Source organism: Pleurodeles waltl, chromosome 6 (assembly GCF_031143425.1).
Source record: "Pleurodeles waltl isolate 20211129_DDA chromosome 6, aPleWal1.hap1.20221129, whole genome shotgun sequence".
NCBI classification, from domain to species: Eukaryota; Metazoa; Chordata; class Amphibia; order Caudata; family Salamandridae; genus Pleurodeles; species Pleurodeles waltl.
In genome coordinates, this window is record NC_090445.1 from 1,674,233,696 (window position 1) to 1,674,260,026 (window position 26,331).

At 41.3% G+C, this 26,331-nt stretch overlaps 1 protein-coding gene across 1 annotated transcript in view; it reads right to left on the reverse strand.

Moving 5' to 3' along the window:
• Window positions 1–26,331, reverse strand: part of TTLL11 (tubulin tyrosine ligase like 11) — a 490,512-nt gene that overhangs the window by 332,774 nt on the left and 131,407 nt on the right. Inside the window, exon 3 of the mRNA XM_069241682.1 lies at window positions 23,137–23,270. Coding sequence (XP_069097783.1) covers window positions 23,137–23,270 — 134 coding nt within the window. The remainder of the gene's footprint in view (window positions 1–23,136; window positions 23,271–26,331) is intronic.

Below are 26,331 nucleotides of genomic sequence, written 5' to 3' on the forward strand. Positions count from 1 at the left end.
CGGGATTTGCATTGAATATTGTGCTGGGATATAATAGGTTTACGATGCTGCAAACCCTTGGGGTATAAGGCACATTAGGTAAAACAAATATGTGCATCAAGCCCCAACACTGCACATGCACACAACCTGAATCATTTCCCCAGCACGTGGCATCGACCATCAGTGCAAACATCGAGCCACAGCAGTGTGCATTAGTTTCTGAGAGTTGTTAATGGTGGAGAGGTTCGCAGATGAGAAGTTGCCTCCATCTCACTCGAAGGCTGCTCCATCAGTGCGAAGCAGTGACAAATGCCTTGAGAATACAAAGTGGAACGTGGGAGTTGTCTATTATTGCCAGGCACCACAAAAAACTTTAAACGGATATGTTTTAGCTCTCAAAAAGCAATGTGAACAGAACTCTTTCTATAAGGCAGTGATATTCAAACTTTTTTAATGCTGCGCCCTCCAGCAGAAAATAAATAATCACCAGCCCCCCCTCAAAATGCTTCACAACTATTCTATTCATTTGGCAATATTTAATTATGCCTAAACTTATTTAAACATTACAATTAAGTTCTGTTACCTTTTAAAAATTGGAATACATTTGTTTCTGCTTAAAACAAAGCGTGTTATCTGCATAATACTTGTTTTGGCCAGAGCCTGGCGCCATCCCCAAGGACCCCTTGAGGCCCCCATTGGGGGCCCCCCAGTTTGAAGGCCCCTGCAATAAGGTCAGACTGCAGAAGCAAAGCCTGCGGAAGACTTGAGGCCAGATGTTCGAAATCGCAGGTTTGTGATTTCCTAATAGCATATCTTAGTGATTCGCTACTAGGAAATCACACGATGTGATGTGATGTGATGTGTGTTTGACACTGTTAGCAGTCCTCAGTGGGTCGCAAATGGACCCGCCACATCAATATTCATGAGACAGGTCGCAATTTGCAACCCATTTTGAATGGCCAAAATCACAGGGATGGTGTTGAGCTGGGGTCTGCAGACCATCATGCCCGTGACTGCTTTTTTAATAAGGCAATTTTTTCTTTTTAAAGTCCAGTCCGTTTTCCTTAAAAGAAAACAGGATATGTTTAAAAAAAAACAAGAAATAACAAAAAAACCAGAAAGTTTTCTTTTTATTTATGAGTAGATAGTGGTCCGTGGGATGTCTGCCTGCGCTTAAAAAATGTTGGCACCCCATTCACAAAGTGAAAGAGGTTCCTTGGGGACCCCTTCTCATTTGTGAATGGGTTAACACCTCATTCAAGGAGTCAGTAAAATGTGAATGTTTTGCGACTGCATTTTGGCCGCAAAACATTCACACATACCATTGCGCTGCATTACCTCTCATATTACACCACTCATGCCATTTTCTTTTGTTCTTTAACATCATTGATAACATCACTGCAACATCTAAAATGAGATTTGAAATGAGATGATTGATGCTAACACTGTGCATGCCTTTAACAGGGACAACCTTCTTGGTGTTTCCGTGCTCTGCACCATCGGTGTCTGCCTGAAATAGCTCCCAGGTCCCAGTCCACCGTGAACTGTTGTGTTTCAACATTGCTTGACTTTTTTAAGACACTTTTCTTCTTTAGAAGTTTAAAATCCATATGTCCAGTTCTCCCTAACCTAGTCCGATGACCTTGGTGTCTTTTTGCTCATTACATTGTTCACTAACTTTCTAAACTAGTTTGGAAATTTTATTGTGTGGTGTTCTTTACTTTAAATTTGCTGGTACTGCTCGAACCTAGCACTCACTTCTCTGGGGAGAAGTCTGCTGCTTGCGCCATAGCTACCAAGATTGAGCAGAGACTGTCTCAGACACTGTTTAGATATAACCAGAGTGGGTTTATTGAGTAGTCAGGAGTGGTATATATATATATATATTTTTTTTTTTTCTCATATTCACAATGGGTGGCCTTGAGTGTGTGTGAAGACCAACAAGACTGAGCTGGTATCTAAGATATCTCTCAAAGTTTAGTACTAGATTCAAAGTCTTGATAGGTACCAAGAAGTTCCAACCTAAGCAGTAGTTGCTGAGGGACGTCTACTCAAACATTCAGCCAATAAAACATTGTAATTGAACCCCTTTTCCTAGATGCAGTGTAGAGGTAAGTACCCACGTCTGAGAATGGGCTCACAAGGTGAGAACTCCTGAGCAGGCTCAATGTCTTTCCTAGTTTGCTCTTGTTCCTTGCTGGTAGGGCTGTTGGTCAGAAGAAAGACTCTGATCTCCTTCAACCCCTCCCTAGTGCCAGGATTTTTGATCATTGTGATTTCGAAAACAGGAAGGGGAGCCCAACTATTTCCCGGGCAAGGCGTCAGGACAAAGAAGCTGCATGAAATCAGCACAGTAATGAGTTCTGCTTCCTCCATCAATAACATGGGACTTGCATTGAACTTTGTGCTGGGATATAATTGTTTACGATGGTGCAAAAACTTGGGGCATAAGGCGCATTAGGTCAAACAAATCTGTGCATCAAGCCCCCAACACGGCGGCCATGTACACAACTTGAACGCTGGGGGATGGGACAATAAGTGAACCAGCCATGCTTTCAGAGACTCCTAAACAATGCAGATGCCTGACAGGTGGGTGACTGTACCCAAAGATGATGTAGCATGAAAAGAAGTCAAGAGACCCCACCCAAGTGAGCCTTGGAACTGTGTGCCGAGGTCAATGTGGAAACTGCTGTACTGATAACCGCTAAGGGCAGGAAGCCAAAGGATCCCTTAAACCAGAAAGATTAATGGTGATGGCACACAGAAAGAGATCTGCTCCCAAGCGAGCATCGTTACTCATAATAGTTGAAAACCCTTCTGATTAAACAAGCCGCCAAGTCCCTTCTTTCTTAAACAGCTCAACCACAAGAACAGATTTTGGAAAACATTTCAATATGCTAAATTATATGGTGCAGATCTTTTGAAGAAATATAGAGAGCTTGAAGGGCATAAACTTTCTTTAATACTATTGTGATATTAAAGGGGTAGCAGATGAGGGAGGTACTTGTTGTGGAGGTGCACCTGAACACACTGTAACGTATCATTAACTCATGGAGTGGAGCAGGGATGTCCTGTGATGCGCAAGGTGAATACACTGAGGGATTCCTGGGAAGCGTTCATGATATCTGCAAGCAGTGGACTCCTTTTTAGAGTGAGATGACAAGAGCTGCAAGCAAATGTTCTACTGATCTTCTCCCTCATATAGAGAACATGCTCACAATTGGCCAGAAATTGAATACAAATATACAGTGGGGATCGATATGAAACAAAGTACCACAGTGAAAACATAAATTAATCACTGGAAAATTATTTCTTTATTCATAATTAAATCTATTAAATTATGCTTAGTGTCTCCAAGTCCCACTCTCAGGACTGTGTACAAAACTAACAAAAACAATGTCACCAAGTGTATTATACAAATATAAAACGAAAAAACTCTTAACAAATGGTAAAATACGAGACAAAAACAATGTTGAAAAAAACATATCAAATAGTTCTTTTTAGCACTGTTGTGCTTTAGCCTATAAGCTGCTTAGCCATTCATTGTCGAGCAGTATTTAATTGAGGTAATGTAAATAATGTATCGTCCATCAGCAAAACCCTCTATCGCTGATGTAAACATCCAATACAGTCCAATTTTTTATCATCCAGTTTTTCAAAAATTCAAACATACATTCCTCCACAGATGTAGTCGGCACGTTTCGGCCTTTATAAATCTGGCCTCCTCAGGACATCAGGAACAGTGCCTATATATACAATATACACACATTATTGCTGCACTAATAGTACTTACCTTATAAACACAAACCACCATGAGTGAACAACACCCCTGTTCACCCTTAAGTCCCCAGTGTACATAAATTTAAGTGAATAGTGATGACTGATCTTAGATGTTCCCGTCACGTCAAAAAAATCACTATTAGACATTGTTGTAAAACTCAAAAGAGAAAGCAAGAAGAAAACACCCCAAAAAAGTAATTTATTTCAAATAAAAAAAACGGTGTTTCAGTTAAATTAGTGCCCATGCACGCTGCCAGAAAAACTAACCTTCTCAAGATCTATTTTATATTTCTTAGTGCCCCGCTCTGATTTTAAGGAAAAGACTACCGACCCTTGATAGAAACAAAGCCTCAAGAAATTAACGTGGCGGCCATCTTAAAATATACAATCCACATTCTATGGACAACTGAACTCGCATGTTGGATTCCAGGAAAGTTAAAATATAATAACCAATTCGATACATAAAAAATGGGCAATCAACAAAATAAATCAAATCTTATATTCTCATGAAAAGAGAAAACATCAACATTATAAAGGGAAGTAGGGAACATAAGTATCTTAGACCTTGATTAAAGACCACATTTCTGTCAGGTCATTTAACCCCTTCCTAGCAGTTCCAAACTTTTCAATTAAACGTGCTTCCATTCTATCCAGAATAGAAGCTATCTCTCTTCCTGTTTTTGTTTTATTGGCCACATAAAGAGTAGACCAACTGATGTCTTCAGGTCTATGATCTTTTTCGATGTAATGGTCGACCAATGGAGCACCATGCACTACACACCTAATTCTGGACATATGTTGTAGGATCCGTGTTTTAACTGGCTGTGTAGTCTGACCTATATATGTAAAAGAGCATGGACATGTAATGCAATAAATAACATTTTGTGTATTGCAGTTTGAAAATCGGAGTTGATGATGAATTTTTCCATTCACTTCTATATACTTGCTCTTCTTCGTATATTTACATGCCAAACATTTATTAAATTGAAAGTGGACAATAATTGGTGGTAGTTCTAACAGACCTCTCAAATACAGTCTTTTCTTTACATTCGTAGCAAAAGGAGCTTGTACCAAAGCGTCATGGATTGTGACCTCTTTTAAATGCAAAAAGTTTTTTTTTTTTCCTAATGGATGAAGTAGTTTCCAATTTTGTTCAATAATCGATTCGATTAGCCTTTGGATTCTATGTAAGTACAGTACACAGGTCAAAGGACACTCCTTTTTTTGTTGCTTAGGAGTTAACAGATGTTCTCTAGGAATATACCATGGCCGCTTGCAGGCTTCTTTAACAATTTTCTTCGGATAACCTCTATCTATCAACTTTGATATCAGAGTCTGAGTTTTAAAAAAAATCTTCTTTTTTAGAACAATTCCTTCGAATGCGAATTACCTCAATGAAATACTGCTCGACAATGAATGGCTAAGCAGCTTATAGGCTAAAGCACAACAGTGCTAAAAGGAACTATTTGAAATATGTTTTTTTCAACATTGTTTTTGTCTCGTATTTTACCATTTGTTAAGAGTTTTTTTGTTTTATGTTTGTATAATACACTTGGTGACATTGTTTTTTGTTAGTTTTGTACACAGTCCTGTGAGTGGGACTTGCAGACACTGAGCATAATTTAATAGATTTAATTATGAATTAAGAAATCATTTTCCAGTGATTAATTTATGTTTTCACTGTGGCACTTTGTTTTATATCTATCCCCACTGTATATTTGTATTCAATCGTGTTTTTGGCCCTGATTCAGTGGGGTTAAAGGGCTTTCCCCTCATAGTTTATACACAATTGGCCAGAAGGCACAAAAGGCACTTTTCCTCTTTTAAATTCTGCATTTGGACTGCTGGAAACATCTCAATAGGTTCTCATCAAATTTAACTCTTTCAAAAGCTTCATGAAAATGTGGCCATCAATGGAAAATTAAGTACGAATAAATAATGCAGTGATTTTGCATGTTTACCTTTTAAGAAACAGCTATGGTGTTTATGATCCATGTCCCAAGAAGCTCTTCAAATCAAAGTAAATATAAGTGTCACCCTGATTATTACAATGAAAATCTGGCATTATAATACAGACAGTAAGCACCAGGACCCTCTCCCTCCGTTTGCACACGTACAGCATTTACAAACAGACAATGCACAGGGACAGATAAAAATGTCTCAAAATAAAAACAGAATGATAATAGAGGGCCTTGTAGATTGAAAACTCTTCCAAATAACAATCCACATGTGTGTGGATGTATTAGAAAACAATATTGTTTATCAAATGCTTAAGTAATGCCTGCTATCAGTCATGCTGACAAGTATTGAACACTCGCATTGATTAAGTAAGGAATTCGGTTACTTCACTTATCTGGGTAATCGAATACTTAATGATTTATATCCTTTTACTATACATTAGAGTTTCTCAACCTGTATCTGCTCTGGATAGAAGTCAACCTTTTACAGGATTACAGTTACATCAATCAAACAAGTAAAATCCGGAATTGTAAGTTTATATAAGTCTATTGTAGCATATTTTCCTCTTTGATTTTCTTCGCACTAGTTCGGTGTACACTTAATGCTCATTCATTGAAGACACTGAAATGCAAAGACCTCAATATTCACATCACATACTCATGACGGGATCCCATCCGCCACCAACCCTTTCGCAATGTTAGTGACGTAGCCACATAGGATCATTTTTGGATCAAGAGCAGGGCCAATGCTTCCATAACGCTAGGTGATCCTAAAGGGGCCACTTAGTGACCGCAGGGAATGCTCGCCAAAATCCAGCAAAGTCGGTACATTTTTGTGACAGCGCATGGGTGACACATCCAACTGGCATACTTTTGCCTTGAGCACAGAACTACATCACATTGCTCCTTCGAAGGGCTTTAGCAGGCTTACAGAGATGACCGTTGTGGTGACAACAGAGGTGAAGGAGATCTTCCAAGCCAAAAAGTTATACATTTATGCGATAGGGTGTATATGTCTCTGAACAGCTAGCAGGCTCACACTACTAATGTTATGCTCAGTTATAGCTTTGTTACTAAGCCGTGAAGTAGCACATTTGTGGTTCTTCTACTTTTCTGATGACATTTTATCTAGCACTGAAGACTGATATTCTAGGACTGGTATCAAAAAAAGGGCTTCTGCGGGTCACTTGGAGCAGTTGCCAGAAGGTAAATCTGTAAATTAAGTTACAGTTTTGGGAAACTCCGAGGGATACTTGGGTGAGGGTCTACTCCATAAGCTACAAGGTTGCAGGCCATTATTAGTGGTAAGAATCCACACCGTGAGCAGCACCACCAGACGCTGAGAAAATAAAGCTGCATGTTTGTGTTAAAATCTCTTAGGGACCTGGTACCCACACATTTAGACGTGGGTTTTCCTTGTAGTGCTGAACTTTTTGGATTACCGAATGGAAGTCTCAAGCATTAGGTAAGAAACAACATTATTGGCTCCATAGTAAATATGATTTCCTAGAAAAATCACAAGAAGAAATTACATCTAAGCCTGGTGTATTCAAGGTACTGAAAAAGCATAGCCTGCTTGCAGTTCATCAGTCTTGAAATCCCTTTCTCTGACATCCAACTCATGTTTTTATGCGCACTAGCTTGAGTAATGCCCTCATTACGAGCCGCCCAGAGTAGTATCCCCTGGGTGATTGGGAGTAGCTTGGTGCGCCCGCACCCGGGATTTTCCTATTTATTTTATGGTTGTTCCCTATCTGCAAGGGGAAGGTGCCATCTGTTACAATAATATGTGCAATTATTTTTAGAAACATAGCTACATATTTACTCTCAATTTAAACATGTCTTTCACTGATTCATTTAGATTTATTTGGCAATTGTACTACCATTAAAAATCATTACAATAACAAATCACAGACGCTTGACGATAAAATTCGGCATACACATACAAAACAGTGTGATTTGATTACAAATCACAGACATGTAACACATAACATTGAGCAAACACATTTACCTAAAAGATTAAAAATTGGACCCTCTCCAAATATCGGCCGTATTGTCAAACCGTGCTAATACCGCTGTCCCCCAATGTTCATACCACTGGGTTCTGTGCCTTTCAAATAAAAACCACAGATTAAACCGATGACAGGGATGGGAAAGACAGAAGAACCTACAGTGACAAAGTGAGAGAGTGTTCAAGCTACAAAAAAAGGAAAGGGTCAACCCCCCCATTAATCTTTAAAGTGCAATAGTTTTAAATTGCTGTTAGCACCATACGGTACCAAACGTAGGGGGGGGGAGCTCGCTTAAAGCTGTTAACGCCTTTTAAAGTGCTATATGTGCAACCCAGTGGAGGGGGCTGTAACTTAATAATCATAAACTGGGAACAACCACTGCAGGTGGGGTGCGGGGCCCACAAAAGTGGACTGGGGTAAAAGATTATACTCGTTAAGGAGTTGTGAGTGGGGGCCCTGTGCCGGGGCTAATTGACAGATCAGATGGGGCAGACTGTGTAGGTGGGGGCTTAGGGTCCCTATCCATTCCCCCAGTTTTAAACCTTCTCGGGGAGTATCATGAGGGTTAAGTGCAATGACCGGGCCCCTAAAGGTCTCGGCCCCACCCCTGGGCAGCTGGAAGGGCTATGATGGCTACTTTTAAAAATGTCAGGAAACAGGCGGATAACTGGGAGGATACCCTCTTTAAGAAAAATTCAACTGCCTTATTGAAGGTGCGTATCATCAGGGAACTGAAGATGGGATGAAACGAAAATTTTCTAGGGAGTAATAGCTTTTTGCAAATGAAGACCACATGACTAAGCGACTCAGACCCTATTTGACATAGTCTGCACGAACAGTCCAAGGGCCAGATGTAGAAAGCATTTTGCACTCGCAAATTGTGAATGCGACTCGCAAATACGAAGGGGTGTTCCCTTCCTATTTGCGACTCGCATCGCTATGCTAAATTGCTTTGTGACCGCGAATGCGGTCGCAAAGCAATTCGCAGTTACCACCAGTGTCACACTGGTGGTAACCCATTCGCAAAAGGGAAGGGGACCCCATGGGACCCCTTCCCCTTTGTGAATGTTGCCCAGAATGTTTTTCAGAGCAGGCAGTGGTCCAATGGACCACTGCCTACACTGAAAAGACGAAACCAAATGGTTTCGGTATTTTTTTTATTTTGCAAGTCGTTTTCCTTTAAGGAAAACGGGCTGCAAAATAAAAAATAAAAAAACTGCTTTATTTAAAAAGCAGTCACAGACATGGAGGTCTGCTGTCTTCAGCAGGCCACCATCCCTGTGAGTGCAGGGACTCGCTATGGGGTCGCAAAATGCGACCCACCTCATTAGTATTAATGAGGTGGGTCTTTGCGACCCCATAGCGATTCGCAGAATGTGCCTGAGACACCATTCTGCATATGCTTTTGCGACTCGGAAATTGCGAGTCGCACCGACTCGCAAAAGCATATCTTGCTACATCTGGCCCCATATCACTTCTCCTCCTGGCATACCAAAACGCTTTCAGAGGGATCAGCCCAAATCTTGACCTCATCATTTGCTTCTTCTGACCCTTAGCTATGGGCTGAGATAAGTACACTGGCAGTGACTGGAGTTCGTATAGGTTAACTTTCCAGTTGCCATGAAATATGCTTTTTATGCTTTAATAGAGATTTCGAGATCTGCTTCGATGGAAGATTGGCAGACCATTTCTTGCTAGCCTCTGAATTGTTCAATGAAGTGTCCAGGCACTGTGACCATGCAAAATACTTCTGTAATAATGCGGCCAAAGAAGATATTTTAAGGTGTCAGTCGAGGCCCTTTTCAAGTTTAAATAATAAGACAAAAAACTTGCATTGAGTAACAGATACTGCCTTTTCAGACTGAATTCTAGTTATATCTGGGTTTGGGAGGTAGTCTGGTACAGAGGAAAACATTCTGAAGCAGTTGCTTTAGACTTCATCCAGCCAGTTGGCCATCCTGTTTTTGAGGGACATCGTGACATAGACCAGTTACGGCACTAGCTTGCTGTGGTCCACCTTCGTAAGGGCTCCTAGGTCTGGGCAAATCAAGGACCTATGCATTTTACCGAAGGCACATATCAAGGAGTTGGCAGCGCTCTGTTGAGCCTTGATTTGTGACGTGGTCTGGCCTCTTCCATCCAGCCATACTCCTAGGTATTTGTAGGATGACATCTTAATTTTACCAGTATGTATAGATCAAGCGCCACTTTTGATTCATTTGCATCCAAAGGTCAGGACCTTGGTCTTGGCTATATTAAAGGGTATGTAATTTAACTCCCAGTAATGGGCTGGTGCGTCAAGCGATCTCTTGAGGCCAGTGGGGGTCTGGTCGTTTAGCACCGCATTGTCTGTGCGTTGCAGCACCTGTGTTTTCTGGCCCGCCATTTTGGACGGTCATTTGTAACCAATGAACTACACAACTTGGTGTTCTTACAAAATAAAATGAATATTTTAGTGATAAGTGATACAGGAGGTTGCTGCTGATAGAAGAATCTCTCTCCACAGGATGTTATGCATTAGATGGTGTAATAACATCAACAATGTTTCATTGATGTGAGCTTTATGGAAACAATCAGCATGACCTGTCTGGGTGTCATAAATGAACCAAAAGTCAGTTAATAAGTCAACAAAAATACAAAGGTATGCCAAGTAGTATGTGATAAGAATGCTCTAGTATTCTATAAAGTATTTGGAACTTACAATTAAATAACAACTAACATGGTGCTCAGAGCAGAAAAGTGAAAATAAATCCCTAGCAGTGAGTCCACAAATACTGAGATGAACACTTGGAGTACTGGTTGGTAATGTGCATTTTAATTTATCAGACTTCCCTGGCTGAATTAATCCATGATGTTATCTAGAGATGACTCGTCAGCTCACCCACATCAAAGAAGAATACCTGCGAAGGCACACTAGATTTAACAAGACTCACAGCCCACACCTGGCACAGGCTTCATCACAATATAACAACCTTTTCAAGGCTCCGAATCAAAAATCTTCCATATTACGAATGTATGTATGTAAGTGCTGTCTTTAACACAGTAGTATCTAGTATATCTTCAGGCGCTGCTCCTCCATTACAGCGGAGGAGCGTCACACCCCGCCAGCAGCTGCAAAACCTTTTACCAAAAATGGTAAAAGGGGCGGGGCCACAGGCTTGACGAGCACTGAGGGAGAGTGCACAGCGTATGTATGTTTGGCCGGCCGTCTTGGGCATGCGTGATTCTAGAAACATCTCTATTAGGGTATTAAATGGGTACTTCACCTCTCCTCAAAGAGCTCGTCTCCTTGATTGATGCTGGGGGTCATCATTGCTGACTTCTACAATATTCACAGTCCCCCTTAATTAATACGTTTTCAGGCTCATCCAGAACTTGAAGCCGATTTACCATCCACAAGTCCTTTCCTTTTTGCTCTCATCTCCATTTGACTTGAGCGTTGACTTCCCTCTGGTGTAGTTTGTACTTTATAAGCATTTTACACATAGAGCACCACATGCTGCCTTAACAAGAGTTACGGGAACCACAAGCCTTAGAGTACAGTGCAGCATGAAATGGGTTACCAAATAAATTAATAGTTGCGAAAACCAAAAGTAAATTCCACCCTTCGAGGTGCAGATGGAATGTTCTACTCTGCACATGGTATCATCTGTGAATTGCCCTGGAATTGCAGGAGCAGAAGGGGAGAAGCTGGATCGGCATTTTGTGGGTTGGAGCAACAATGGCAGAGACAAGACGTGGAATGGAATTTTGCTGTCCATTAAAGCTACCCATGAGTACCAGCTGCTACCCTTGGCTTGCCCTTCGCTAGACCAGGCCCTGCTACCCTTCGTCTCAGGGCTCAAGAAGGCAGCGGTGGGATCAGAAAGTAAACAGAGGTGTTAAGAGGCCCTTAAGTAGCAGAAGTTTCTTATCCTTGCCATTACTCTAACACCCTAACAGCAAACAGGAACATGTTGGGGAATTACATGTGGAGCAAGGGCTAACCAGATGATGTCAAGGTGGGGCCATAAGGAAAGTGATGTCACCTCACCTTGAGTTCTGCTGAATCAACGTCAATGAAAGTGTTATAGCTATGACTATCAAGAAGCAGAAAATAATACGACAATGCGTCCTGTTTTCAGTAAAAAGTTCACTATCCTAAGTACCTTGTAGGTTGCATTAGCTGATATCTTCAAATAAGCAAGCTCTACCTGCAGTACTGATCACATGTCTTTAACAATGAAGGTATTCCCCACTGGGCTGCCTTCTCTCGCCATATGAGGTTACCAGATAAGCCAGTATGGATTGCCTCCATTTGCATCTTCAAGTGATGCTCCCTCAACCCCCAGTTTCAGATATCCACCAAGCGCGAAGACTATGTGAATAATGGGTTAAAATTATGTCTCACAGGGATGAAGCAAACATACTAAAAGCCTTATAAAAATAATTATGTTCTAAATAACAAGTGCTCTAAAAACAAATCAGTCATACTATTTCCCGGAAAGGGTGTTAGAAACCACCTAGATTGTATACAAGATGTCCTTTTCTCTTAACTGAAGATGAAAATTAGGGAGGAATGCTCCTTTCAAGAGAGGTTTGGAAGAAAACCGCACCATGCAAGCTCTTAAATTTTCTTTTAGATGAAAAGGATCTTTCTATGAAAACTTTACTTTTTTTTTTCTCTCAAATTTCTTGAAATATCTACATGTTTTACAATTAAACATTTGTTATCTAGTATAGTCCACTAAGCAATCTTAGAGAATTGCTAAAATATGTGGCTGTGTACATTTTGAACAATTCCATCAAAGGCAGTCTAGGAAGAAGATGGAAGGCATCACTTGGAGCGGTTCTAACTATGTCAGTCTCTCCCATGCTGTTAAGTACCATCTGCTGAAGTAACAGGGTCTGATGTCTGTAATGGAGAGGGACGGTGAAGTAGGATGACCACAGGGGTCACCATATTGTCATTATATTAACTTGTGCTTTGTGCACTCTTACAAATACGCTATTATCTCATACTTTGGATGCTCCCTCTTCTACACAGCCTATTTCCCAGCCTTATAATTTCTCCTCACAAGTCCCAGCATCCTTTATATACAGAGCTCTTACACATACCAGTCGCGAGAGACCAAAGTCTAAAATATAATTGGCATGGGAACAGGATTTCAATCAAAATTTTCCTATATCTACATGGAAACAAATATGTCTAAACTCCATACAACATCCCGTTCAGCATCTACAACCCAAACATTATTTTATTTTTATAATCGGTTGTATTGTACTCCTATAGATCTTTATAAATTTTAACTTATTACAGACAGTAAGTGCTGGTTGTGTTCTGAAGAAAATAGCCATGATATGCACATGTTTTTTTAATGTCCTTCAGTCTATACTTTTTGGAAACAAGTTTGGGATAAAGTCAATCAAATTTTGTCCATCAATGTACCCTGCAGTACATTACATATTTTTTTGGGTAGTACCTCACCTATTTGGCATTTCCAATCCCTACTTGGCAAACTGGCTGATTTACTCGTTGCTAGTTCACTGCAAATTATAACTTCTAATTGGAAAGATGCCACAAAAATATCTGTTGTAGCTTGGTGGAATCTGATTTGCTATAATCGCAGAACGGATCGAGCAAATGCTAATACTATTCAACTGTTAATTAAAAGAGACAAGTTATGGCTTCCTCTCACATCTTTTCTTTCACAACACAAGACCTTTCATACTACTGTTAATACTGCTGCTTTTGAACCTCCTTGAATGTCCTTTATTTTGTTTGTGTTCTATCTCTTTTTTGTTTAATTTAGAATGAATGACTGCTCTATTGAGAACATGTGATCTTCATTTTGCATTGTTTTTATTTTTATTTTCTCTCTTCTCTTTCTTCTTTACTAAAATATAACAAAAATGCTATTATTTTATGGTACAATATTTTATTCTCATTGTGTATATAATTTTTTTTATAGGTATAATTATCCTTATGACTTTTTTTTTTGCTCCAATGCAGTTCTTTTTGTACTAATGTTTGTTAACTTATCCAATAAAGCATTATTAAACATACAAATACGCTATGGTTCACCAGCAGAATTTTGATCACACGTTTACGGTCTGTTTCTCTCAGAGTTCTTGTATCCCTAACTCACCAGCAAGATTCTGCTTTTGGATTCCTTCCTCCTAAAATACAATTTTCTTTCCCCATCTCACAATGTCAAACTTGGTTTCCAAGCAGCAGCCGTCTGCTGCCGTCACTGTTGACTACAGTATCAGAGTACTTGCTTTTCATTAAATTCCCAGCAAATGTAATATTATCATCCCAAATCCCTACAGGAAAGAAACATGCTATTTATTCCTCACCACCAGTCTTGTTCTTTGAGAAGGCCAGATGGAAATTCTGGATGTTGTGAGCCAGCTATGAGAACTGTTGTGACACTGGGCGTCTGTACAATCGAAGAAGGCTGCCAGCAGAAATCTGCTTGATGCTTCTGCAAAGGAGAGGCTGGGATCCAGTCCTTGACCAAAATGAGAATGATAGTAGGCGGTGTTGAGGCTTGAAAGAGAATTACTATGGTGGAAAACACAGCCATAGGCTGCCAATACTGCAGGAGCAGCACCCCAAAGTGTGAGGTCTCAGTATCCAGAGATCTGAGGAGAAACCTCAGGGAGGTGGAAGAGGTGGACCACAAATAGTTCATTTAAGTTAATGAGAAATTCCTAATTGCTTGCTGGAAAAACAGACAGAAAGTTTTAAACTACGGGCCAGATTTAGAATGAGCAGAAAAAGCCGACAAAGCTACGTCGGTGAGAAAAGAATGCCAAGCGTATGACACAGAACTCAGATATTTCAATGTCATTTAAATTGGTATTTATAAAACCACTTTATATTCAAAACTTTTTTTACATCTGTAGGTGCTTAGGGCACAGCAGCAGGATGGTGAGTTGTTTGAGCAACTGTTCACTCTGAACATGTTGGAGGATCAAATGAACTTTCCTATCAGTGTTTGTGTATTGACTGCATTTATTAGGCGCTGCACACCGCCAGAGTGGAGGCTTCAAAGCACATAATGCACCTCTGCTAGGAGGCCGGTAACTCAGGACACTCATTCTTCTAGTATCTGGCAGAAGGGTAATTCTCTTACAAGGCACTGCCTCTTTCTTTGATTCTGGTGAATTTATGGTATTCCGGTAGCCCCACACTTCAACATACTCCACCACACTCCACCTTCAACCTTGCAAATTTTGTGGAGTAGTATTACCCATTGAAATATCTATAATTGTTATGCCCAATGGAGCTCAGTTATCAGTCTAACTTCTGTAAAGCTCAATGTCAGATTATTCAAAGCCCCTTATCCTTTGGTGTTGAAAGTTTCCTACTGTAATTCATCGCGCCAAAACCTACCGGTTCCTTGAATGCATGCCTCAGCCCTCACCCCAGCCGTTTATGAACCATACTAAAGCCATTTTCAGAAATCCTCTGAAATAATCCTCACCTACCAGGGGAGTTCTCCCTGAGCATAACAAACCAGATCTATTAATATTTCCAAAAATCAGGTCGATGGAGACACTCGAATATACTAGTGTTTTTCAACCTCAAATTCGTCCTATCCACCTGTAACAACGTAATGATCGTACACAAAGTCGCACATGCCAAGATTAGAGGAACACATGCACAAATATGCCAACAACACTACTGCCACACATGAATACACAAACATAAACGCTAAATTATAAAATATTTTGTGGAGTGAGCTTTATGAATCAAGGCCATAAAATAACTTACATTATAAATTCGATTAGAGCATTAGAATGTTGGGAGCACCACTGAAAACAATGGAGTTTCTAATGGCCAGTAGAAGCCCACAGCATTCATGTTCACAGCTATTGCTATGAACAAAGGCCTGAGGGAGCCCGAGAGGATTTCAATTCCCTTGGGCTCTGAGAGGCTTTTGTGTTATTTATTAGAACACTCTGCCCTCTAGTGGCGGAATGTACTAATAGTCTTTTTGCCCTTCGTAGCTGGGCTATACCGGCATTTAAGTCCCACTCCCTTGTCAAAGGCCCTCACCTTCGGCTCAGGCCTTTAATGCTGGAGCGGGCCTTTAATGGCCGACATAGCCCGCTCCAGCTATAAGGCTATATTTCACCCCTTAGTTTCATCTGTGACTTAAAGCCAGCTACTTAGCAAGAAGAAGAATATTACATAATCTGCCCACATTGAAAACTGTAAAAAGAACAAATGCCAAACATAAAAACACACTCTAAGATAGTTCTGAAAATCTGCTCCTTTAAGGAATTATACATAATGCAACATAAATTAAATGCTCGTTTAATTAATGCATATGTTGGGAAAAAAAAAACTGATGAACTTGTACTTCACAGATTTGATCCCTGCAGGATGAGTCGATGTGCTCCGCCATAATGCCATGGAAACAAGCGCCGCAAGTGAAAAACTAGTTGTTATGAAACAGAACTTAGGGGAGCTTTTTCAAGTTGCAAATTACAACAGGTGCGAAAAAAGAAGATATTCTGATGTAACTTGAGTCACGATCCCAGCTGTTTCACTGAGAGATATGATGAATGATATCCTCCTGCTGATAGGGTGCAGTCTAGGCCTCCAGGATGAACAGTGACCACTCATGATGGATTGATTACACATGCACACGCTCTGCTACTGCCAAATACACCAAACATAAGATTCCATAACACTTCATGTTTGAATAATCACATCTACAAACACTCAGTAAAAATGCATTTCCGAAAGTAAAACTACTACTATAAGGCTGAACTCTAAACCACAGGTCAAAGTTTCAACTAGGGTTGGTGCAATGATGAGTGACAATGTGTACCACACAATTGTTCTCTTGCATTGCAAGATTTCTATTTTCCTCAAGGAGGCAAACCACCTCACAGCATACAGGGACAAAAAAAGGGAGATGAACCTCCCCTACCTGCAGAAATGAAATTGCCATAGGTCAGAGGCCTTAGTGCAGACTTGAGCGTACCATGAATAAGAGTTACAATGAGCAATACTATATATGAATGCCATCTGCACAGTCCACGGCTCAAGGGGCCAGAGCTCAAGGCCTCTCTGCATGACATCATGAGCTCTGAGACATCTGCCACACCTAAACTGACTGTTCCCAGAAGGAAAACAACTCCTAAGTTAAGACCCAGGACTCACAGAACAATGTGAACAATCCCAGACTATTCAGCCCATCTTTAAACAAAGCCACATCTCCACCTTGTCAGGAGGAATGGTCCACGTTGCCATACTACAAGACACTCGCCAACATTTCATGCCAAAGCCAATAAACATCCACATTCGCCACTCAACCCCTTCTGAGAACTGCCCCAGCCCAGATCATGTCCTAATAGAATCCCTCACTTAGCTTCCGATCCTGAGTGACAACTGTTTAAGAACATCCAAGTTCATTACTCAATAACCTGTCCATTTCCCAGTAAGCACTATCCCTCCTTGATAACATGACACCACAAAACTCTAAGTGCTATGTCTGCCACAAGAGTTTCATTCCCTTAATATTTTCTGGCAGTGTCCAGAAGCCCTTCAATGATCCTGTCCTCCTGGTGCTTGGAGCATCTCTCTTGACAAAGAACCCCCCGACAACTACCAATCCCACTAAAGGTCCTGGGTGACTGACCAGCACTTCTGAAGAAAGTGGAAGTCTCCACAATCCAGCTACACTTTCATCATATTTGTAATTGTGACTGAAGGTTCTCTATCCATCAACCATCTGATCTGTCAATTAGAAACCATAAAGAAATAAGAGTTAACTCTACCACCTCCAAACATCTCAAGAACCTTCATGGAACTGGCAATGTCTCTTCTTTACAACTGCACGGATCACGTCAGGGACACCTCATGACACAGACAACAGTAAATACATATGCTGGGGTGGTCCTAGTTTCACAGGCCTAGATCTCCCGTTCAGTGTCCGTGAAAAACTGCATTCAACTACACAGTTTGCAGCAGAAGGTGGGGGTCCCTAAGCATCTTTTACTGTCTGTGCAGATGTGGGGAGCAGTCAAAGGCTTAAATCAAGAGAAGGTGACTGGATGAGTTGAGGTCCAGTGCAAAACTGGAATCAAGACATCAATACCATACAACTGTCCAGATGAGGGTTGTGGGTTCACAAGGTGTTTTATAACAATAACTCACATACAGATACAACTTTACAATACAAAGACGATTCAAGCGACAGGAAACATGCAATACAGGGCAGACAACCAATAAACATAATAGTAAAGTTGTTCAAAAAGTATACCGATATCCAAACCTATATCCAAAGATCTACAAGCCTCTGTCAATACGGTAAACTCAATAAGTAAAAACTGGAGTTCATGTTTCTATCATTATGAAATTTAATCTCAGCCACTGGTACTCATTTAGGCTGCATCACAGTCCATCATCATTTTGCACATCCCACCTCAGTTTGGACCCAGCTATGAGCAAATCAGTCTTGACCTTTCTCCAATAGGAAGAGTCCAACCTAAACTGCCAAGCCAGATCCTCACTGAACCGGAACACAAGCAAACAAAGACCGATTTTGCCCTGACTAAGGCTCGTCAGTTGGGCAGAGCTTGGTTCCAATGGCACGGTGAGCACAGGACCCACCTCTGGGCATACCTATCACACTTGGGGAGTGTGGAGACTGAAGTATACAAAAAGTGATGGATGGAATGTACGAGTCATTCTGAGCCACTGGCAATCACTCTACTTGCATTTCCAGTCCATCAATATTTTGCACACCATGACGCTTCAGTTTGGGCCCAGCTACAAGCTAATCAGTCTTCATCCTGCTCCAATAGGAACATCCCAGCCTGAATTGCCAGGGCAGAAAGCATGGTGGACAAAAACATTGCCTGGGAAGCGGCCCTAGTAATTACAAGTGGCTGAGATTGATTCAAGCATTCCACCAATCATTTTAGTTTATGTAGGCTTGCAAAATGCCAAATGAATGAACCACAAAAGGTCTGGAAAATGTTCTTTAGATAGAGTAAAAAACTGTTAAAAAAACTTTGTATTTGTATAGCGCACTACTCACCCGTTAGGGTCTCAAGGCGCTGTAGGCATACCGCTGTGGAACCCCTCCTGGCTTTTCCCTGTGAGGTGCCGACTCCTGCGCAACCTCCAAGGTGAAGCCAGGCATCCCAGCGCTGTTGGGGCCGTTGTGGAGATTAAGCAAGCTATTGCCCAGAGTCACAGAGTGGGACCCATGAATTAGATTAGGCACTGATGCGAGAATTATCAGGTCCGAGGAAATTGAGCCCAAGACCCGCCAAGGCGGGAATTGAACCCTGGTCCCGGGCCAGATTTCTGCATCAGGGTCTGCCGCTCTAACCATTGAGCCACACTTCTCCACTGTTGTCCAGTTGTGTCCAAGTCCAAAGTGGAATTGTCTGGCTCTAATGCACAGCAAGGTGGCAAAAACATATGTTCACAGAAACCTCATGCCAATGGCTAAGTTAAGCATGGTGGGAGGTGGAGGAATGATAATTTGGGATGGTGCTGCAGCCAGATTTTGAGTTCACCATAAATTTCTCTCCAAACCAATGAATTCTAGAGTCCATGTGTTTAACACCTAAACCTTAGCTGAAAATAGATCATGCAACTGGACAACGATCTAAAACACACAAGTATATTTAAGACTGAAAGGCTGAAATAGAAAAGCATCCGTATTCTGGCGTGGCCAATTCAAAGTCCAGACAGTAACCTCAGTGAGATGCTGTGGCTGGACCAAAGGACAGCTGTGCATAAACAATATCCTCTGAAACATCACAGAGCCTAAGTAGTTTTTGTAAGCAGGAGTGGGTCAGATTGCCTCCCAGGCCATGTAAGAGAATAGAACTATTTACTTCGAGTTAATGCTACCAAGAGGGGTTCCACAGTTTACTGAATCAAGAGGTGCACTCTTACATGTTTACACTAGGCTACTGAATGATAGCTGAATTTACATAGAGTACTGATGGAACTTATTGACAAAGTAGTACGATGTGGAAATGTAATGGTCATGTTAAAAGAAAATTCACAAAAATTAACAAATCTCATATTGGTTAGAAGAGAAAGTGATCTCAAAAGGATATAGGATTTAAGATTGTGGTAATCGACAAACTCCTGAGATAGACCAGATGTATTGGGAGACACTGTATATAGAACACTTTATACTGTCCAGAATAAGGCCACAATATTAAATGTGCAGTACCATAGAAGATCGCAACAGTAGCCACTAGCAATGGGAGGGATGGTATATAAATCCACATATTTGAAGGATATAGCTTTACGTATGTAAAATTGCGGAGAAAAGAGAATATTAATGTCTATTGAAATGTATCAGGCACCGTAACGGTGGTATGTTGTTTTTTTTTTTTTTAACTGTATTGGGGTTGTATCACATTTTAGTAGCACTACATCTCCCAGGAGGCTGCATAATGGCATAGATTGGGAGTATGTATACAGACAGTTTATAATATACTTATAAATATAATAAAATATATCGCTAGGTAGTTATAGTTAGGTTAGGTCTACTTTTCCATTGAAAAAAAGGGTTTTTTGTCTGCCAATAACTTTGTGCCCATTTGATGAACCTTCACAAAACTTTCCAAAAATAAAGTTCATCCACCTCAGCTCCTTCCTGTAAAGTTCCGGGGTGATCTGTCAAGTGGGACCCAAGACAAAAGGTGGTTCTGAAAATGAAAAATCCACATTCATTTTCCATGGACTTCTTCAAGATGGCCTACAGCAAAAACTGCTGAATGGAATTACCACAAATTCGGAAAGAAGCCAGATCTTGGTCGAAAGATTATTATTTTTTTAATTTGGTTTAAATCCGTTCAGTAGTTTTTGAGAAATTAAGAGTAAAAAATAATTGCATAGGTGGGTGGTTGGCTCTGAAGAGAATCTTGAGGGAGCGCCAGTTTAAAAATTAAGCCTTCTGATTGGCTCAGGGAGCTTTACTTCCTTTGGGCCATCTTACTTCTGCGGGACTCAGACTCCAGCGAGTCCTCTGATTGACCGCCAGCAACATGAGAAAAATCTCATAATATGTGTAACAAAAGAATATTCAGCTTCTTGCTGGGCATTGATAGAGATGCGGGGCTGTGAGAAGAGAAGTAGGCGTTTCTCTTCAATGGTGGGGGCCTTTAATGCCTTGATGAGAAGTCGCGTAACTGTGACAAAGACAAGAAAGTGACTGCATTTTTCCTCCTATCATTCCTGTATTCACGCCCTTTGCTGTAATGTTCTGTAAATGGAAACAACAACAAAATAAACTATGAACTTTAACAAAAAAATGCATCACTTGTTTTAGAATACCACCGTGACGAACGACGTCCTATAAGAGAAAGGTGATTTATCTAGGCGCAATGTACCGTTTACGTGGCAGAAAGACCCAAGTGCGCATGCTCAGCACTAACTACAGCCGATACTAAAGTGGCCAGAATTTGATCTTGAAATTGCTAAGTCACACGTTCACAAGAATGACTTTTTTATTGAGCTGTTTAACAACAAACATTGAAAGCCACCTGGCTTTTAGCTGACAGGTTTCCAATATCTGTTCTTCATCCCTACACAGTAAAAGTTTGGATGAAATCTTCTGCAATAAAATGTTAAAATGTTTCTTGGGCCACAGTGCCATCTGCTGGTCATAAGTAGGCACTGCGAAATACATAAAGCATAGATCTACAACGGATATCGCGGTGGCCTTGTGACGTTAATGCCCTACACTTAAGGTAAATGGCACAGCCACATTATGTGTAGAGTAACATCCCTGCTCTTTGTGGCTTCACAAAGAGCTTCAGAATCTGGGAACAGATGACGGAGGCATGCGTTGCAAAAATGTCGTGCTGATTGGGAGGAGTAAAGTGCCTTGCAATAGGTCTCCTGCAAGGGTCACTGTTGACTTAAAGCTCACTGACGTCAGCAGGTGTGTAGAGCACAACACCTTAACTTGTGAGAGAAATGCAAGCCTATCGTGGGTGTTTCGCCGTGTGATTAAATTTAGATCAAATCTAAAACGTACTTGCTGTCTATAACAAGCAAATACCTCCCCTGCTCCTGACCGAAAAGGGTTACTCTCTGCCCACATATTTTCTCTATTCTTTTACTCCTCAGTTTACTCCTCTGTTGTACTGCCAAGGTCCTCACCAAAACATCAGAACATAAAGTTCCATCTTTCAGAATGTTTACTTACTTTTTTTTTTTAACAGTGCGCACCTGGTTTTCACCAAGTAGGAGCTGGGTCTAATGATGCTCAAATTTTATGAAGTTGCTAAGAATATTCACAACTAGGAAAAAGGTGGAACGTTTCATTTGTGAATTGTAATGTGTGATTATGTAATGTTGCACGACACAAATTGAGATTTATGTCAGTACAATGCAAAATTCACCAATCAATGTATTGAGGACTTTCAGACATTGTTAAGGACCGATTTCGAATTTGTGACTAATTTGCAAACCTAATGTCAATTACACATTGCCCATAGTGTCAGATAAGTGCTCGACTTTTAATCAGTCCACCCACTGTGTAACATATCCTTATGAGGAAGCAATTGGCTAATCCTCATATTGAAGTTGCAAGTAAACTGACGTGATAACATGCATTATTTCACATTCAGTTCCACTGGTGCAGCAAGTACTCCGGAAGTACATGCCTCCATCTGAAATGTTAATGACTCTACTTTCATATATTTATTTTTCCCTTTCCATGTGTTTTAGTGATTGCCAGCAGGGGCGGCTCCTCTGCAATGGCAGAGGAGCATCGCCCCCTGGCTAATAGCTAGCAGCAGAAAAAAATAAAATGATAATTCATTTTCGTTTTATTTTTCTGCTGCTGACTCAGCCAGCATGTGAAGGGAGGGGCGGAGCTGGGCCATGGGAGGGCGGAGGAGGAATGGAGTGCACTAAGTGCGCATGTGTGTTTTGCGGGCGTCTTAGGCCGACCAAACACACATGTGCACTTAGATTTCTCCAACCTGGGTGTGTTAAAGAGCCGAGCTGGAGAAACTGCACAGTCCCCAGGGCAGTGCCTGAGCTGAAGTGCTCTCACTAAGTTTAGCATGAGAGCAGTGCCAGGATGGGTGGGGAGCCTGTACTGGTCTCCCAGTGAATGCTGGGACACCAGAACAGCAGAGAAGTGAGGCGGCAGGGGACAGTGCAGCAGTGGGAAGGGTAAGTGTTTTTTTAAATTATTTGTTCACCTTTGTCCCCGTTATGCCCCCATATCCCCTGCCCCCCCTTGACATTTGTGACGAACGCATCTGATTGCCAGGCGAGTGCCTCTGTATTAATCACTACATAAAACATAAGCGCCCCCCACATGATAGGGAACCCTTGAGTTTGCTGGAAATGGTTACAACACAGGATTGTGTCTGACAGAGTAGCGCTTGCCCAGAATGCAACATCTGCCTACCTGAGCAACGAAGAGGTGGTACTCTTCCGGGAGGATCCAGGATCGGGGGTAGAAGTTGTATTCTTCTGGAAACAGTTCCTGCATTGTCCGCACAGCTCGACTTAAGGTAATTTTACGAACCATCTCTATCATTCCTAGGAAAAAATGTAGGTGTAAAATGTCAACAATTGGATGTCTACGCCGACCTACAGCACTTGAGCTATCCAATGGTTATACAGTAGCGCCTTCTTAGACCCCACAGAAAACGTTCCTTGCACATATTTAAAACAAATATAATACTTTCAGCACTGCTGTTCTCTCTACAGACAGAATAGAATTGCTGCATGTCTCAGCTTACTGCACATTTTTTAAAATTTCTGAAAGATGCTGGTAAAGCATTGAATACAAAGACTGAGCCCTCCATCGCCTGCCGAACTCCCGCGTTCGGAAGACCGCCAGTGCGGTCTTCCGCCCACTGGCCCTATTATGAGTTTTCACCCGCTGGCCCAGCGGGAAATTATCGGCAACATTGCCGCCGGCTCGATTACAAGCCAGTGGCAATGTTGCGGTGCGTCAGGTGTGACAGCATCTGTAGCGCTTTTCACTGCCTTAAAATCAGGCAGTGAAAAGCACGACAGGGCTGCCCATGGGGGCTCCTGCACGGCCCATGCCAAATGCATGGGCAGTGCAGGGACCCCTACGGGGCCCCCGGGACCTCATCTCCGCCAGAACCACCAGCAAAAGCTGGCGAGACGCAGCGCTGCCCTGGCGCATTAAGACCGCCAGGCCTTCGACTGGTGGAAACGTGCCAGTGCCGGCGGTCTGACTGTGGCACTTTCACCACAGTCGTAATGTGGAGGTCGGACCGCCACCGCGAGTGTGGCGGTCTTAAGAACACCACACTCATAATGACGGTCTGAGTCTCCTCTAACAGTTTAATTTCCTAGAGCTTTTATGTTGCACATTGTACTTTTTTATTTTTTTTATTTTTTTTATTTTTTTTATTTTTTTTTAGATCTGGGCACTTTATTTATGTTTATAGTCATTGGCATTGTGGCTCGTTGAATAGTGAGAAGGGATATGTTCCAGCCCTCTATAGAACACAACAAATGTGACAGTTCTTTACTGCGTTTTTAGAGTTTTTTTAAAGAAATGTGTTAAGAATAAATTTGGGTAACTGGATAGTCTAATAGAGTAGCGAAATCAGCCTTCACAAGCTGTGCACATTGAATTTAAGGTCAGATTGATGTTTTACACTCAGTACCATCTAAAAGCACCAGTGGTATTGTGCCCCCTTAATAGTGAAGCGTGATAAGCTCTTCTCTGTTTTTCACATGGAATACAATTAATGTGATCTTATTTCCTATGTGTTATGTAAAGAGTGGCTTTATGAAATGTGTCATAACTAATCTGGGCAACTAGACAGTCTAACAAAGTGGGTACATCAAGCCTGAATTTCTGTGCTCAATGTATATAAGGTCAAGAACAAAGTTTTTTCTTCTTTCATTATTATTTAATTTTTGTTATGGTTTTAATGAACTAAACAATAAACGTATGTATCTTTTTCTCTATCTATCTACCGAAACTTTCACACGTCGGGTGTATTGAAGTATGAGACACTGGCCAGGAGGTTGGAGACTGACATTTAAGGACCATCACTGCAGTGTACATAAATAAAAATAAGCACTGGCTGACCGAATAAGTCTTGGCTACATATTGTCCGTACCAATGCTTACTGCTGATTGTGCATGCATGGCTCTCAATCTTGCACTAAACAAAAAACCCACTCCTAGATGGCCGCTAAAGTGCGCGTATGCATTTTGACGCTTTAGTGCAACGTATCACAACTGTGTGCACCTCTCACAACTCATGTGCCCATTTTTACATCACAGTTCTAACTGAAAAAGGACTGAGTATAGGAATGACAATTTTAAGCATAACACTGAATGTGTATGGTCCCACATAAGCTTGTAGCTGCTGGGCCCACGTAAATAATAATAATAAAAATAATAGGTTCAACGCAGGAAGACTACTGGGGGAGTGGGACCATAGCAAGGCAGGGTCATCGGAGAATGGCAGGGGGAGATGGAGTGCTGAAAGTAAAATAAAACAAGCATTGAAAAAGTCAATAAGTTTGGCCTTTAGCAAAGTTGTCACACTGTAAGGTGCTACTAGATGCCTGTTTCGAGTCAGATGTACATTTTTTAAATAAGTTTCTTTTTTTACAATCCTGTAAGCAACACACATTGTTACTAAATGTCCCTCTCAAGTCAGATGCACCAGTTACTACCAGATATGACACTTGAATCAGAAGCAACAGCTTGAAAAGGCTTTCACAAGGATGCAGTGGCACAATACATCATAGGACGACCTCTAGATTTAGAAGCAACTGCTTGAAACCCTTTATAAAGCTGCAGTACCTCAAGTTGTTAGTAGATGCCCCACTCTCATCAAATGCAAGTGCTTCAACAGTCATGTACAAAGCTGCAGGTGTGGCTTCAATATATAACTTTGCATATACACTTTTCCTATTCTAATGATTTGTGTTTGTTTTCTGCAAACTAAATAAATGTGCAAAAGCTGGCTTACGATGATTAGTGAATAGTGACACTTTCAATAAAGGCCTTGATTTGTATGTAGCACTGTGAAGATGCCGTAATATAAAGAGGTACTGGTAAATAGTAAAAAGTGCTTTCGATCTTCCAACCCTGCCAAACTACCTTCTGGTGGATGTACATCAATAAAATGAAATACAGCCACTCAAAGTGAAAGAGCAACTGGTTGAAGAGGTCTCACTTCTTGTTCCAAGCTGTGTTAGAAGGATGTAAAATGAGAATGACATGTGATATGACCTCAAGCTCTCCTCTCCTCTCCTCTTCTCTTCTCTCTAGCTATCCCCAATGAAAAAAAAACAGATTGAGGATAAGTTCTAGTTAAGAAACCTTAATTATTTATTTGCAGCTGCTCAAAACGTAAGAATTAAGAATTGCTACTGCACCGAGGGAGCAGAAGAAAACTGAAGGGTAGGAGCAATGCTGACTTTTGTTAGCACCCAAGATGGGTACTGCCAGAAGAGACAACAGGGATGCTGGGCCCTTTGGGGCTTCTGGCTGCTTCAACGACGCTGATAATGATGTGTCCGGCTCCTCCTCCTCGATGTCTTCTGTCCACGACGGCTGCTGGGTTGGCTTAAACGCACATATTTTGTTTTTCCTT